The 14,585-nt window shown below is 46.7% G+C and overlaps 1 protein-coding gene across 6 annotated transcripts in view; it reads right to left on the minus strand.

The window, feature by feature from the left end:
* The window catches only part of si (sucrase-isomaltase (alpha-glucosidase)), a 200,304-nt gene that overhangs the window by 111,465 nt on the left and 74,254 nt on the right, over window positions 1-14,585 (minus strand). For all 6 annotated transcript variants that reach the window (XR_005462898.1, XR_005462899.1, XR_005462901.1 and 3 more), the window contains 5 exons: window positions 14,339-14,452; window positions 14,124-14,208; window positions 10,993-11,110; window positions 3,341-3,512; window positions 2,401-2,517 (listed from right to left, as the gene is read on the minus strand). Coding sequence is in view for 2 of the 6 variants with exons in the window: in XM_038816696.1 (XP_038672624.1) it covers window positions 2,401-2,517; window positions 3,341-3,512; window positions 10,993-11,110; window positions 14,124-14,208; window positions 14,339-14,452 (606 nt within the window). In the remaining 4 variants the exon portion in view is untranslated. The remainder of the gene's footprint in view (window positions 1-2,400; window positions 2,518-3,340; window positions 3,513-10,992; window positions 11,111-14,123; window positions 14,209-14,338; window positions 14,453-14,585) is intronic.

A 14,585-nucleotide genomic window follows, 5' to 3' on the forward strand; every position in this document is an offset into this window, starting at 1 on the left:
CTAAAAAAAAGAAGAATTGGTCACCATAACGCCATTACATTCCCAGTTCATGTTATAACTGGATGGGAAGATCCCAGAATGAAATCTTGGCTCATAACTTTTACTTTTTTCAATAAAACACATAGGAACAGAGTCTCAGGACTGCTAATTTGTTTTAGCAACAAGGAAGAAACATTTATTAAACATGAAAAATTGGCTTATAATACAATTCTTCCTTACTGCCCCCACTTAGCTTCGCAAATTTAATATTGAAAGAAGAACATGGATTACAAAGTAGATCTTAAGCTACAATAGTCTCATTAACACAAACAGTCCCCTTCAAGTACTCAAGATGATTGTAGTCTGCACTCCGCTCTGAAGCCATGTTATTATTGGCCGGGATTCTTCGGCAGCATGATTCTCCATCGGGGTTTCCCGACGGCGAGGGGATGCCCCACAATGGGAAACCCCATTGACCGGCCGGCGTAACGGAGAATCCCGCTGGCCAGTCGGGGCAGAAATGTGGCCCGGCGAGGCGGAGAATCCCAGCCATTGTCTGTGGCTTTTTCCTCAGAATCGCCCCAGTTGATTATCACATGACAGTTTCCAAATTCCACTCCCAATTTTAAACAAAGCCTCTGTTCCACTTTCTACAGCAAATCCATTGCAGGATTTTGCACCTTCCCTTTTAGGATTTCTTTGTCTCACAGTTTTCTCCAAAAACTCTGAGATCCAGTAACTGATTTCTATAGTCATTTCAACTCACATTCCATACTTTAGTAAAATCTCACAAACCGGAAAATCACTTTAGATATCTTTCTGTCATCCTAGCCTCCCTCTAAACTCTGTCTGTCTTTGCTGAACAAGGGCTGCCTTCTCCCCTATCTGGCAGGGCGGGAGGTCCCGGCGGGATGGAGTGGCATGAACCACTCCGGCGTGGGGCCGCCCCGAACCTTTAGGGGCCAAGCCCTCACCTTGAGGGGCTAGGCCCACGCCGGAGTGGTTCCCGACCCGCCGGCTGGCGGGAAAGGCCTTTGGTGCCATGCCAGCCGGGGCTGAAGGGACTTCGCTGGCCGGCAGAAGTCCGCGCATGCGCGGGAGCGTCAGCAGCTGCTGACGCCATCCCAGCGCATGCGCGGGGGAGGGCGTCATTTCCGCATTGGCCATTGCGGAGGCTAAGGCCGACACGGAAGGAAAAGTGCCCCCACATCACAGGCCCGCCCGCGGATCGGTAGGCCCCGATCGTGGCCCAGGCCACCGTTTGTGGTAACCCCCGGGGCCAGATCGCTCCACGCCCCCCCCTCCCCCCCAGGACCCCGGAGCCCACCCTCGCCACCAGTCCCGCCGGTAAGGGGGGTGGTTTGATTCACGCCGGCGGGACAGCAGCGGGACTTCGGCCCATCGCAGACCGGAGAATCGCTTGGGGGGGGGGGGGGGGAGGGGGGCGCCGACCGGCGCGGCGTGATTCCCGCCCCCGCCAAATCTCTGGTGCCAGAGAATCCGGCGGCCGGCAGGGGTCGGAGAATCCAGCCCCAAATCTCTTTCTAGTGTCTTTAACTTCAAGGTCTCTTGGAAACTCTTCATTTCTCCAATTTCCTTAAGTAGCTGCTCATCACTCCATGGTATTGGGCATCCCAGTAGCATAGTGGTTAGCACAGTTGCTTCACAGCACCAGACCCAGAATTGATTTGCATCATAGGTCACTGTCTGTGCTCTGGTTTTCCCCCCCACGTGGCAAAAGACGTGCTTGTTAGGTGAATTGGACATTCTGAATTCTCCCTCAGTGTACCCGAACAGGCGCCGGAGTGTAGCGACCAGGGGATTTTCACAGTAACTTCATTGCAGTATTAATGTAATCCTACTTGTGACAATAAAGATTATTATTGGTGTTTCTTATAGAAAGACTGAGAGATATGCTCCCTCTCGAGCCTTCTGAACCAACTGCTTCTAGCAAAGCATGCGAGAGCTGCCTTTTCACTCTCTACACATCTCCGACTGCTCTAAAATTACCTAAAATAAAAAAAGCATTTTACCTCACAAGGACCTCCAGTTGCTAAGCAACGGCCACATACCTATGCCTTTTATTTATTTTTCATACAGTGGCCATCTTTGAAGCACGATAGTAACATTGTTGGAACTTAACCACCCCCACACATCCAAACACTTTTGTCCAGCCTGAATCTAACTTTAGGTTTTACCCTTTCAGCCACAGAAACATTAAATTAAACCCAATTAAAACTATTCATCATTTCTAATGTTAACCAATACAAATATACTTTAAAACTATCTTTGCTTTCCCAACCATTGTAAATTAAATCCATCCATACGCCACATTAATTAATGAGTCAACAGATTTTTCTTAATGCTTTACATTTTCTCCGAGTGCAATTAAATCCACATTGTCAACTGATGAGAACTCACTTTATATCCCTCAGCATTATGGTTTCGGGAAAATGGATAAAAGGCTCCAACCTGCATCCATCTCCTACAAAGTTCTTCAGGTGAGTCATCAAAGAAACCACAAATGTCTGCTCCTATCTGTCAAAAGGAAGCATAATTGTGACTTTACTAGTTCATCAAATGGTTGTGGTTGTTCAGCTCCTATAGGCAGCTAATAGAACATAGAACAGTACAGCACAGAACAGGCCCTTCGGCCCTCAATGTTGTGCCGAGCCATGATCGCCCTACTCAAACCCACGTATCCACCCAAACCCGTAACCCAACAACCCCCCCCCCCCCATTAACCTTACTTTTTTTAGGACACTACGGGCAATTTAGCATGGCCAATCCACCTAACCCGCACATCTTTGGACTGTGGGAGGAAACCGGAGCACCCGGAGGAAACCCACGCACCCAGGGGGAGGATGTGCAGACTCCACACAGACAGTGACCCAGCCAGGAATCGAACCTGGGACCCTGGAGCTGTGAAGCATTTATGCTAACCACCATGCTACCCTGCTGCCCCTAAGTTCGACTCCACACAACAAATCTTTGTTTTGAATGGCATCTTGCAATCTTAATATGCCAAATGTTACACAAAAAAGGTTGGTCATGAAAAAGTTTGTCCTGGGCAGCACGGTGGCGCAGTGGGTAGCACTGCTGCCTCACGGCACCGAGGTCCCAGCTCTAGGTCACTGTCCGTGTGGAGTTTGCACATTCTCCCCGTGTTGGCGTGGGTTTCACCCCCACAACCCAAAGATGTGCAAGGTAGGTGGATTGGCCACGCTAAATTGCCGCTGAATTGGAAAAATTAATTGGGCACTCTAAATTGTAAAAAAAAAGATTTCTCCAGACGACAAGATGAATGCTACTTCTACAGTTTTTACTGTCAACTTGGATATATATTCTTAAATCAACTTACATATGGAAAACCAAAGAGACCAAATTCTAACATTCCAGGAATTGCCCACTTGATGTCATTCCAGTTTGCAGCATTGTCTCCCAGCCAGTGTCCCGTGTATTTTCCTGACCCAGCAAAAGTTGATCGAGAAAGAATAATACTTCGATTTCCAGGGAACACAGTGTTAAGTACTCTGCGAAAAAAGAGAGAAATGAAATTAGATAAATATTTATTTTTAATACAAAATTTATTGCGCATTTGCTCTGCACCAAATCCATTTTGAGGAACTATCTAAAACCAACCTATATGATTATTTTTCTTTCCACTCTGCCAGTAACTTCTGGAGTGAATGATGGCTTTTTAAAGTACATAGAGGAAGTAATAGTAGTACATTTGGAAAATCACAATCTAATCAAGCCGAGTCAGCAAGGCTTCATGATAGAGAAATCGTACCAGGGGCTGGTTTAGCACACGGCTAAATCGCTGGCTTTGAAAGCAGACCAGAGCAGGCCAGCAGCACGGTTCAATTCCTGTACCAACCTCCCCGAACAGGCGCTGGAATGTGGCGACTAGGGGCTTTTCACAGTAACTTCATTTGAAGTCTACTTGTGACAATAAGCAGATTTCATTTCATTTTTAAGAGTTTTTGAGGTATTCTCAACCATGGTGGACAGAGGGGAACCAGTAGATGTGTTTTATTTGAACGTCCAAGAGGCATTCGACAAGGTACCTCATAAAATGTTGTCATAAGGTAAGATCCCATGATGTTGGAGGTAGCATATTGGCATGGATAGAGAATTGGCTAATGGACAGATAACAATGAGTGTTGTTAAGGGGTTCTTTTTCAGGTTGGTGACCTGTAACCAATGGGGTTGCAAAGAGATCAGTGCTGGGTCCGCAACTGTTTACAATATATATTAATGACTTGGAGGAAGGAAGGAAATGCACTATAGCTAAATTTGCAGATGATACAAAAATAAGTGGAAAGGCAAGTTGCGAGAGGGATGCATATATTTTGCAGAGATATTGATAGGTTAAGTAAGTAGGCAAAGGTTGACAAATGGAGTATAATGAGGGAAATTGTGAAAATATTCATTTTGGAAGGGAGAACAAAAGATCAGAGTATTATTTAAATGGAGAAAAACTTTAGAAAGCTGCAACACAATACAACACTCGAATACTGAGGTAGTATGGGCTGAGTTAAGAAACAGGAAAGGAGAGGTCACCCTGTTAGGGCTTTTCTATAGGCCTCCGAAAAGTTCCAGAGATGTAGAGGAAAGGATTGCAAAGATGATTCTGGATAGGAGCGAAAGTAACAGGGTAGTTGTTATCGGGGACTTTGAGCGTGATTCTCCGCAAATGCGGAGAGTCGTGAAGGCTGCCGTGAAACCGGCCGTGTTTCCCGGCAGCCTCCGCGCCCCCTCCCGGGACCCGATTCTGCTCCCCGGTCGGGGCTAGCAGCGGGGCCCCGTGAACCTCGGCATCGCAGGCTTAGCGAAATTCGCTAAGCCCGCACGCCAAAGTTAATGGCGACTGACGCGCATGCGCAGATTGGACGGCTCCAACCCGCGCATGCGCGGATGACGTCATCACGCATATGCGTGAAACCCGCGCATGCGCGGGCCGGTATGCCCCTCACCCACCCCGCGGACTGATCCAGCGGGGCGGCGGAGGATCAAAGAGTGCGCGGGGTTCGGACCCACTGCCCGCGGTCGGTGCCCACCGATCGCGGGCCCATGGCACCCTTGGCACCAATCGGTGCCATGGTTACCCAGAACGGCACTTTGCGGCCATTTTCACGAACGGTCAGAGCAGGTGTGTTGCCGTTCGTGAAAACGGCCGTAAAGGCCTGGGAAATCGGCCAAACGGCGAGCAGCGATTCGTGTCGGGGGCGGGCGTGGGGTGGGGGGGGGGGGGGGGGGGGGGGAAGAATAGTGGGAGGTCGGGAAAAATGTCGGAAGGCCCTCCCGCTATTCTCCGACCCGTCGTGGGGGGCTGGAAACACTATAGTTCGAGTACTTTAGATGGGTCCGCTTTTGTCCAATGTGTGCAGGAGAGTTTCCTGATGTAGTATGTAGATAGGCCAACAAGAGGCGAGGCTGTATTGGATTTGGTACTGGGTAATGAACCAGGACAGGTGTTAGATTTGGAGGTAGGTGAGCACTTTGGTGACAGTGACCACAATTCGATTACGTTTACTTTAGCGATGGAAAGTGATAGGTATACACCGCAGGGCAAGAGCTATAGCTGGGGGAAAGGCAATTATGATGCGATGAGGCACGACTTGGGATGCATCGGCTGGAGAGGAAAACAGCAGGGGATGGACACAATGGAAATGTGGAGCATGTTCAAGGAACAGCTACTGCGTGTCCTTGATAAGTATGTACCTGTTAGGCAGGGAGGAAGTGGTCGAGCGAGGGAACCTTGGGCTGCTAAAGCAGTTGAAACACTTGTCAAGAGGAAGAAGGAGGCTTATGTAAAGATAAGATGTGATGGTTCAGTTAGGGTGCTTGAGAGTTACAAGTTAGCTAGGAAGGCTCTAAAGAGAGAGCTAAGAAGAGCCAAGCTAGGACATGAGAAGTATTTGGCAGGTAGGATCAAGGATAACCCTAAAGCTTTCTATAGATATGTCAGGAATAAAAGAATGACTAAGGTAAGTGTAGGGCCAGTCAAGGATAGTAGTGGGAAGTTGTGCGTGGAGTCCGAGGAGATAGGAGAGGTGCTAAATGAATATTTTTCATCTGTATTCACACAGGAAAAAGACAAAGTTGTCGAGGAGAATACTGAGATACAGGCTACTAGACTAGAAGGGCTTGAGGTTCATAAGGAGGAGATGTTAGCGATTCTGGAAAGTGTGAAAATAGATAAGTCCCCTGGGCCGGACGGGATTTATCCTAGGATTCTCTGGGAAGCAAGGGAGGAGATTGCTGAGCCTTTGGCTTTGATCTTTAAGTCATCTTTGTCTACAGGAATTGTGCCAGAAGACTGGAGGATAGAAAATCTTGTCCCCTTGTTCAAGAAGGGGAATAGAGATAACCCCGGTAACTATAGACCAGTGAGCCTTACTTCTGTTGTGGGAAAAGTCTTGGAAAGGTTTATAAGAGATAGAATGTATAATCATCTGGAAAGTAATAATTTGATTAGAGATAGTCAACATGGTTTTGTGAAGGGTAGGTCGTGCCTCACAAACCTCAATGAGTTCTTCGAGAAGTTGACCAAACAGGTGGATGAGGGTAAAGCAATTGATGTGGTGTATATGGATTTCAGCATTTGATAAGTTTCCCCACGGTAGGCTATTGCAGAAAATACAGAGGCATGGGATTCAGGGTGATTTAGCAGTTTAGATCAGAAATTGGCTAGCTGATAGAAGACAAATGGTGGTGGTTGATGGGAAATGTTCTGACTGGTGTCCAGTTACTAGTGGTGTACCACAAGGATATGTTTTGGTTCCGCTGCTGTTTGTCATTTTTATAAATGACCTGGAGGAGGGCACAGAAGGATGGGTGAGTAAATTTGCAGATGACACTAAAGTCGGTGGAGTTGTGGACAGTGCAGAAGGATGTTACAAGTTACAGAGGGACATAGATAAGCTGTAGAGCTGGGCTGACAGGTGGAAAATGGCGTTTAATGCAGAAAAGTGGGAGGTGATTCATTTTGGAAGGAATAACAGGAAGACAGAGTACTGGGCAAATGCTAAGATTCTTGGTAGTGTGGATGAGCAGAGAGATCTCGGTGTCCATGTCCATAGATCCCTGAAAGTTTCCACCCAGGTTGAGAGGGCTGTTAAGAAGGCATACGCTGTGTTAGTTTTTATTGGTAGAGGTATTGAGTTTCGGAGCCATGAGGTCATGTTGCAGTTGTACAAAACTCTGGTGCGACCGCATTTGGAGTATTGTGTGCAGTTCTGGTCGCCACATTATAGGAAGGATGTGAAAGCATTGGAAAGGGTACAGAGGAGATTTACAAGGATGTTGCCTGGACTTGAGGCTGTTTTTGTTAGAGAGAAGAAGGTTAAGAGGTGACTTAATTGAGGCATACAAGATGATCAGAGGATTAGATAGGACATTGAGAGCCTTTTTCCTCGGATGCTGATGTCCAGCACAAGGGACATAGCTTTAAATTGAGGGGAGATAGATATAGGACAGATGTCAGAGGTAGGTTCTTTACTCAGAGAGTAGTAAGGGCGTGGAATGCCCTGCCTGCAACAGTAGTGGACTCGCCAACACTAAACGCATTCAAATGATCATTGGATAGGCATATGGACGATAAGGGAATAGTGTAGAGGGAGTTTAGAGGGGTTTCACAGGACGGCGCAACATCGAGGGCCGAAGGGCCTGTACTGCGCTGTAATATTCTAAAGGGACTTGGGGGGATTTGTGCACAAAACATAAAAAGCTAGCCTACAGGTGCAACAGGTAATCAGGAAGGCTAATGGAATGTTGCCCCTTATTTCAAAGGGGTTGGAGTATAAAAGTAGGGAAGTCTTCCTGCAATTGTACAAGGTACTGGTGAGACCACATCTGGAGTACTGTGAGCAGTTTTGATCTTATTTAAGGAAAGATATTATTTAATTGGAGGAGGATAAAAGAAGGTTCACTGGGGTAATCCTGGTATGGAGGGATTGTCTTATGAGCAATATCAAACAGGTTGGGACTCTAATCATTGGAATGTACAGTGCAGCACGGTGGCGCAATGGTTAACTCTGCTGCCTCACGGAGCCGAGGTCCCAGGTTTGATCCTGGCTCTGGATCACTGTCCGTGTGGAGTTTGCACATTCTCCCTGTTTTTGCATGGGTTTCACTCCCACAACCCAAAGATGTGCAGGGGAGGTGGATTGGACATGCTAAATTTCCCCTTAATTCTAAAAAAATAATTGGGTACTCTAAATTTTTTTTTTAAATCATTGGAATGTAGGAGAATGAGAAGTTATCTCACTGAGACATATAGGGGGCGCGATTCTCCGCTCCCCACGCCGGGTGGGAGAATCACGGGAGAGCCGGGTGAATCACGCCAGGCCGCCCTGGCACCCCTCGCGATTTTCCCACACCCCCCAAAAATGGCGTGAACAACACGCGACAGGTAAGTGTGGGGCCTGTGGGGGGCGGAGAGAGGATCGAGCACCGTGGGCATGCTCGTGAGGTGACTGGCCCGCGATCGGTGCCCACCGATCGTCGGGCCGGCATCTCTAAGAGACGCACTCTTTCCTCTCCGCCGCCCCGCAAGATCAAGCCGCCACGTCGTGCGGGGCAGCGGAGGGGAAGCCGGCAACCGTGCATGCAAGTGTTGGAGCCGGCCAACCTCCGTATGCGCGGCTGACGTCACTTAGGCGCCGCCGGCCGCGTCATTCTCGGCGCGCCGCTTTGACGCAAGCGTCAAGGCCCGGCGGATGAAATTCACACAACGCCGCTCCTAGCCCCCCATGGGGAGGGGGGGGGGGGGGAGGGAGAATAGGGGGCGAGGTGCGGCCTCTGATGCCGGAGTGAAACACTCCGGGTTTCACTCCGGCGTCGGCACTCAGTCTCCCTTTGGGAGAATCGCGCCCAGGGTTATTAAGGGGCTTGACAGGGTAAATGTTGAGAGGATGTTTCCCCTAATGGGAGAGTCTAGGACCAGAGGCAGTCTCAGAATAAAGGGTACCAATTTGACCGTCTTAGAATAAAGAGTGCTGATTTCTGACTCAGATGAGGAGGAATTTCTTCTCTCAGAGGGTTGAGAGATTTTGGAATTCCTTGCCACAGAGAGCTGTGGAGGCAGAGTTCTTGTGTATATTTAATGCTGAGATAAATAGATTCCTGATCACTAAGTGAATCAAGGGTTACAGGGAAAGGGCAGGAAAGTGGATGTGAGGAATGTCAGATCAGACATGATCCTATTGAATGGCAGAACAGGCTCGGGGGCCCGAATATCCTACTCCTGTTCCTATTTCCTATGGTCTTATAATCTTCAAAAGTGCATAAGTTAGGGCAGAATTTCAGATAACACATAGTTAGCAATTTAAAGTTCCAAACTGAAAAAGAGTAGCAGTTGAAAAGCACAACCTGCTTAATTACAATACCTATGTGTTCGTTTCTTTCATATTGTTAAAAAAAGAGGTTTATCTCTCCTGAATTGGCTAAATTAATTTTAAATATAGCACAATGTATACATGTAATACTGGTATCCATAGTGTATAGATGTATGTACTGTTTATGAAAAGTCAAACAACGGAAAGGTTTGCAAGATATTCTTGCATAACATCCCATTAGGATATGAAAATTACTTAAGAGGTGATAACAGTATCTGGTAGCAGTAATGGGCAGCACAGTGTTTAGCACTGCTGCCTCATTCACCAGGAACTGGGTTCAATTCTGCCCTTGATTGCTATCTGTGTGGGTTTCCTTCGGGTGATCTAGTTTCATCCCACAGTCCAATGATGTGCAGGTTAGGTGGATTGGCCATACTAAATTGCTCCTTAATATCCGGGGATGTAGGGCGGCAGGTGGCACAGTGGTTAGCACTGGGATTGCGCACTGAGGACCCGGGTTCGAATCCTGGCCCTGGGTCACTCTCCGTGTGCAGTTTTCACATTCTCCCCATGACTGCGTGGGTTTCACCCCCACAACCCAAAGATGTGCAGGTTAGGTAGATTGGCCACGCTAAATTGCCCCTTAATTGGAAAAAAAAATAATTGGGTACTCTAAATTTAAAAATAATATAACCAGGGATGTACAGGTTATGTTATGGGGTTACGGGGATAGGGTAGGGTGAACAGGGAATGGGTAGAGTGCTCTTTCAGGGGGCTGGTGATGATTCAATGGGCCGAATGGCCTCCTTCTGCATTGTAGGGATTCCAGGAGTATATGCATTAATTTTTAAAAGGTAAAAGGCTCAATATTTGAAAGAGCAATGAAATGAGTAAAGTATGGGAGAGATAGTTGGGTGACAAGAATCTTTAGAGAATTGTACAAAGCATCACAGATCAAATGGCTTTCTTCTGTGCTGTTGAATTTTATGCTTCTATGATCCATTTGGCTGTTGTAACCACATGATGTCCTTGGAAGAAAGATCCTAATTTTCAATCACTATCAGCACCTTTTTCTATCAAATAGTGTATCCCCAGTTGCTGGTTTAGCTCACTGAGCTAAATCGCTGGCTTTTAAAGCTGATCAAGCAGGCCAGCAGCACGGTTCGATTCCCGTACCAGCCTCCCCGGACAGGCGCCGGAATGTGGCGACTAGGGGCTTTTCACAGTAACTTCATTGAAGCCTACTCATGACAATAAGCGATTTCCATTTCATTTAAGGTAACTATGTAATTATGTAGTTAATGATACATTCTTATCAGAATTCAGACACATGCCAAAGCAGATACTAAACCAGATGCATCCAATGCAGGATGTTAACATTATGAATGGAGCAGTAATGTGAGTGAATTTGCATGAGGCCAGATTTTAAACATGCTGCTTGGCGACAAAACTAAAATCATTCTCTTTTCCAGCCCGACTAGATCCAGCTCAGCAGAGAAATCAGCCCGTCTTCAAGTTTTAGTTAATTTGGAAACTCTCCACTGACACACAACCCACCCCCCACCTTCACGAACCCAAAATCCAGAAAACCCCCATATCAAGCATACAGTTGGTCCTGAGCTTCCCAGATACGGGATCTGATACCTGCACTCCTACATTTAATACTTACTGTTCAGTAGCAAGAATCATAGAGTGTCCATAAAGACTATGGAGATCATAATGCATTCCTCCAGTCTGTTTGGCATCCATGCAAAGGGTTTTAGAGTACATCAGTTTATCAAGAATCCCTTCAAAAGAAAATAGTGTGTTACATAGATGTTGATTTCCAAAGCTTTAAAGATTGTCCATACAACTTTGGCACATGCTTTCCCGAAACTTTGCTGTGGCAAAAGTGTAAAGAATTATTGTGCAAATTCCGTTGTACTCACGGAGTTTGACTCATAGGCTTATTTTTGATTGTGGTATGCAGCAAAGCTTTTCCCCATAACTTACGACCTCTCGCCTTCAAGTCTTAAACTAAGTCCCATGTGGCAATGCGGAAAAATAATTACACAGTCTCCACCTCATTTGTTCCATTGGCCATAACGCAAACTAACAAGCAAAACAGAACACGGTAGAAAAACCAACAGATTTTTTTAAATGAAAAAGGATGTTGGGTGAAATGTTACGGTCCCTCCCGCCAAAGCCAAGGGATTTTTGAATGGTTTGTTGCAATTTATGATTCCTCCCACACCATGACAGGCCTGTAAAATTCCACCCATTGACTTGTTCAGAGAAAACTGCTTAAAAGCAATCTTTTGTCATGGCTGCAAAGCCCCAGAGTTAACAAGAAAATGCACATCTGGAAGAAATGTTGTCGAAAAGTCAATGTCAGAGGTGAGAAAACACAATCACAGGGTAAGTTTAAATTATGTTTGTACCTGTGTGAGGATGAGGTCCAGCTTCCAATATTTGGCAGCAGTGTTCCCTTAAACCATTTTCACAGTAGTGACTTCATTCTCAGCACCACAGAACTCAAATCATAATAAGTCATTCTCTAAACTGACATTTCCTGAAGGCAGGGATTCCCAAACCATGAGACATGACCCCACTGGGACAGAAACCTTAGTGTCGCAAGCTCCAAGGCCATAAAGATGGTTGTGGAGTGGATAATCTGGGGGGAAAGTCCTGCAAGCACATTTGATTTTTCTTTCCGGCTCGAATTTCCCTGGGCAAAAAGGGGACGAAGTAGACTTCTCTGTGTCATGCCCATGTGTCCCATTAGGTCCAATCTGTAGGATGACATGTTCACAAAACGGCTGTAACTTGTAAGCTCCCCAGCGTTGGATTTGGGTGTGTACTCTCATAAGTGCACAGGCAAGGTTTGTGGGGCAATTGTCCAGAAGCACAAACATCCCCTGGGCAATTACCCTGTGCTGGGAAACATCTGATATTGTGATTTAAATCACAAACTTCGATGGTTCTAATTGGGTTACACTAATAGTTACCCTCCACCTTATCCCCCATAACCTAATTTTACGTTTTGGACACCAAGGGGCAATTTAGCATTGCCAATTCACCTAACCTCCCTTTGGACTGTGGGAGGAAACCGGAGTGCCCAGAGGAAACCCACACAGACACGGGAGAACGTGCAAACTCCACAAACGCTGTCACCCGAGACCGGAATTGAACCCGGGTCCCTGGAGCTGTGAGGCAGCAGTGCTAACCACTGTGCCATTGTGCCGTCCCTAAAAGGTAAAGTCGCCCAAAAATTGCCCGGCCACGTATAAGGCCCCGGGCCTGCCCTCCGATTGGCTCGCCCCTGACCAGGGTGGCCGCAGGCTGAGTCCACAGCCACCACGCTAATATCCCGACCGGCAGGACCATGTTAGGTCAACACTGTCGGACCTTCGCGTACACCGCTTTTTGGGGCCCGGAGAATCGGGGAACCGGCGACGGTCCTGATTCTATGCGGGGAAATGGATTCTCCGCCCCGGCACCGGCCGCAATTTTGGCGTCGGGGTGTGGAGAATCCAGCCCCATAGAGCGAGGAGAGCTGACTGGTGGTGATTTAATCTGAACACCTCAGGTGAGGGGCAAGGTTGAGAAGGTGGGGCCTTCATGAATAACCTCTGCCGGTTGTGGAATTGAATCCGCACTGCTGGCCTCACTCTGCATCACAAACCAGTTGTCCAGCCAAGTGAGCTGAGCTGGCTGAAGACTCTTCACTTTGACTCTCCTGAGCTCTGATGCTGAACCCTGGGATCTCACCCAGCCTGAGTCAGAAGTACAGGCAAGAAAGGATCGAAATAAATTGATGTAAGTAATTGGGCACAGAATCGCAATTTGGCTCATTAATACCACTCATGAGGAAGTTTAGGCCCATGATTTTCATATGTTTAAAACTAATGTGCACTTTTAAAATTTAAATAGTGAAGGCTACTATCCTGTTATTTTGTTTTGTTTTAGCATCACCCACCCAAACTACAGAGAAAACTACCCACCACTGCTTAATAACTGAATGTCACCCTCTCCACTACCCCCAATTCAACATCTTTCACATCCCCCAAACTGTCACTGGGGTCACACCAAATCTGGCACCCCAAAACCAGAAGAAAGGCAAGGCAGATACTGAGGCAGAAAATGTGAAACTTGTTCCCTTGTCACCGATTCCGACCAGAAAATGAATTAGTTGCTCTCATGACAGACTGCTTGTGTGAAGCTGATTCACTCCCCAAGATCCGATGGGCTGCGAGCCGGGATAAAAAATACAGATTCAGGTATCATGAGGCCTTGGAGCCGGCCCCTGGACTTTCCCTTTAGTTCCTCTCCATGGCCTTTGGAACTCACAAACCCAAAATTTCATCCATTGCAACCAATGTTTGGGAACCTCCATTCCCTTGAGGGGGAGGAGATCTTGATTGAGAGAGGGGGAGGAAGCGCCCATGAGGGATGTGCCTTGAAGCGGCAAAGTGCCTGATGTGAAAAAGGGGCCCTTGAGGAAGACAACTTCCCATCTTTCCATCCGACGCACGATCAGTGTGACCTTCCAGCTTTCCCACTGCTGCTCCATTCCTCCTACTAGACTCAACATTTGAGGCCCACCCTAAAAAAAAGGGAAGGTTGCTAGTTCAAAAGTGTGTACAAAGGTTATTGGTGCTTGTGTGTCCCTGAAGTATCACGAGTGGCCAGACAGTTGTTCTGGTTCAAACTTGGACAATGCAGGTACTGTGAACACTGGTGGTCATCACTCATGCAGCTGAACATTGTGCCGCTGTGGTCCGAGAGAAAATAATAATCTCATTGGAACATTATACTTACTTGGAATGAAAGGTGGATAGTTCCATTGATTCTTAACACATCCTTTAATTGAACCTTTCTTGAAGCTTGACACCTCATTCATATCCTACAAAGGAGATGGATAGGAAGAGATATATGTATGATATATTTATGTGCAAACCTTACCAATTAGACTTCATAAAGCAGCCAAAAATGAATCAAATAAGATTAGCAAATAAAATAAAGATAGAACATACAATCCAAAGTCCATCATATTTTATCTTCTGATAGAATTTTACACATTCCTCCACCCACCATTTAATGCATTGGGGGTTTGTGTAGTCAGGGAAGACTGTTTCACCCGGCCAAACCTAAACAATAGGAGAAAAAAAAACAGCAACGTATGTTATTCGCAGATCGTGCAAGTTCTGTAAAAATACATTTCATACAATAGAGGAAAAACAATGTTGTGAATCAAGACAATCATCAACTTTTAACCTACTT

This window comes from Scyliorhinus canicula, chromosome 13 (genome assembly GCF_902713615.1).
Source record: "Scyliorhinus canicula chromosome 13, sScyCan1.1, whole genome shotgun sequence".
In the NCBI taxonomy this organism is placed as follows: domain Eukaryota; kingdom Metazoa; phylum Chordata; class Chondrichthyes; order Carcharhiniformes; family Scyliorhinidae; genus Scyliorhinus; species Scyliorhinus canicula.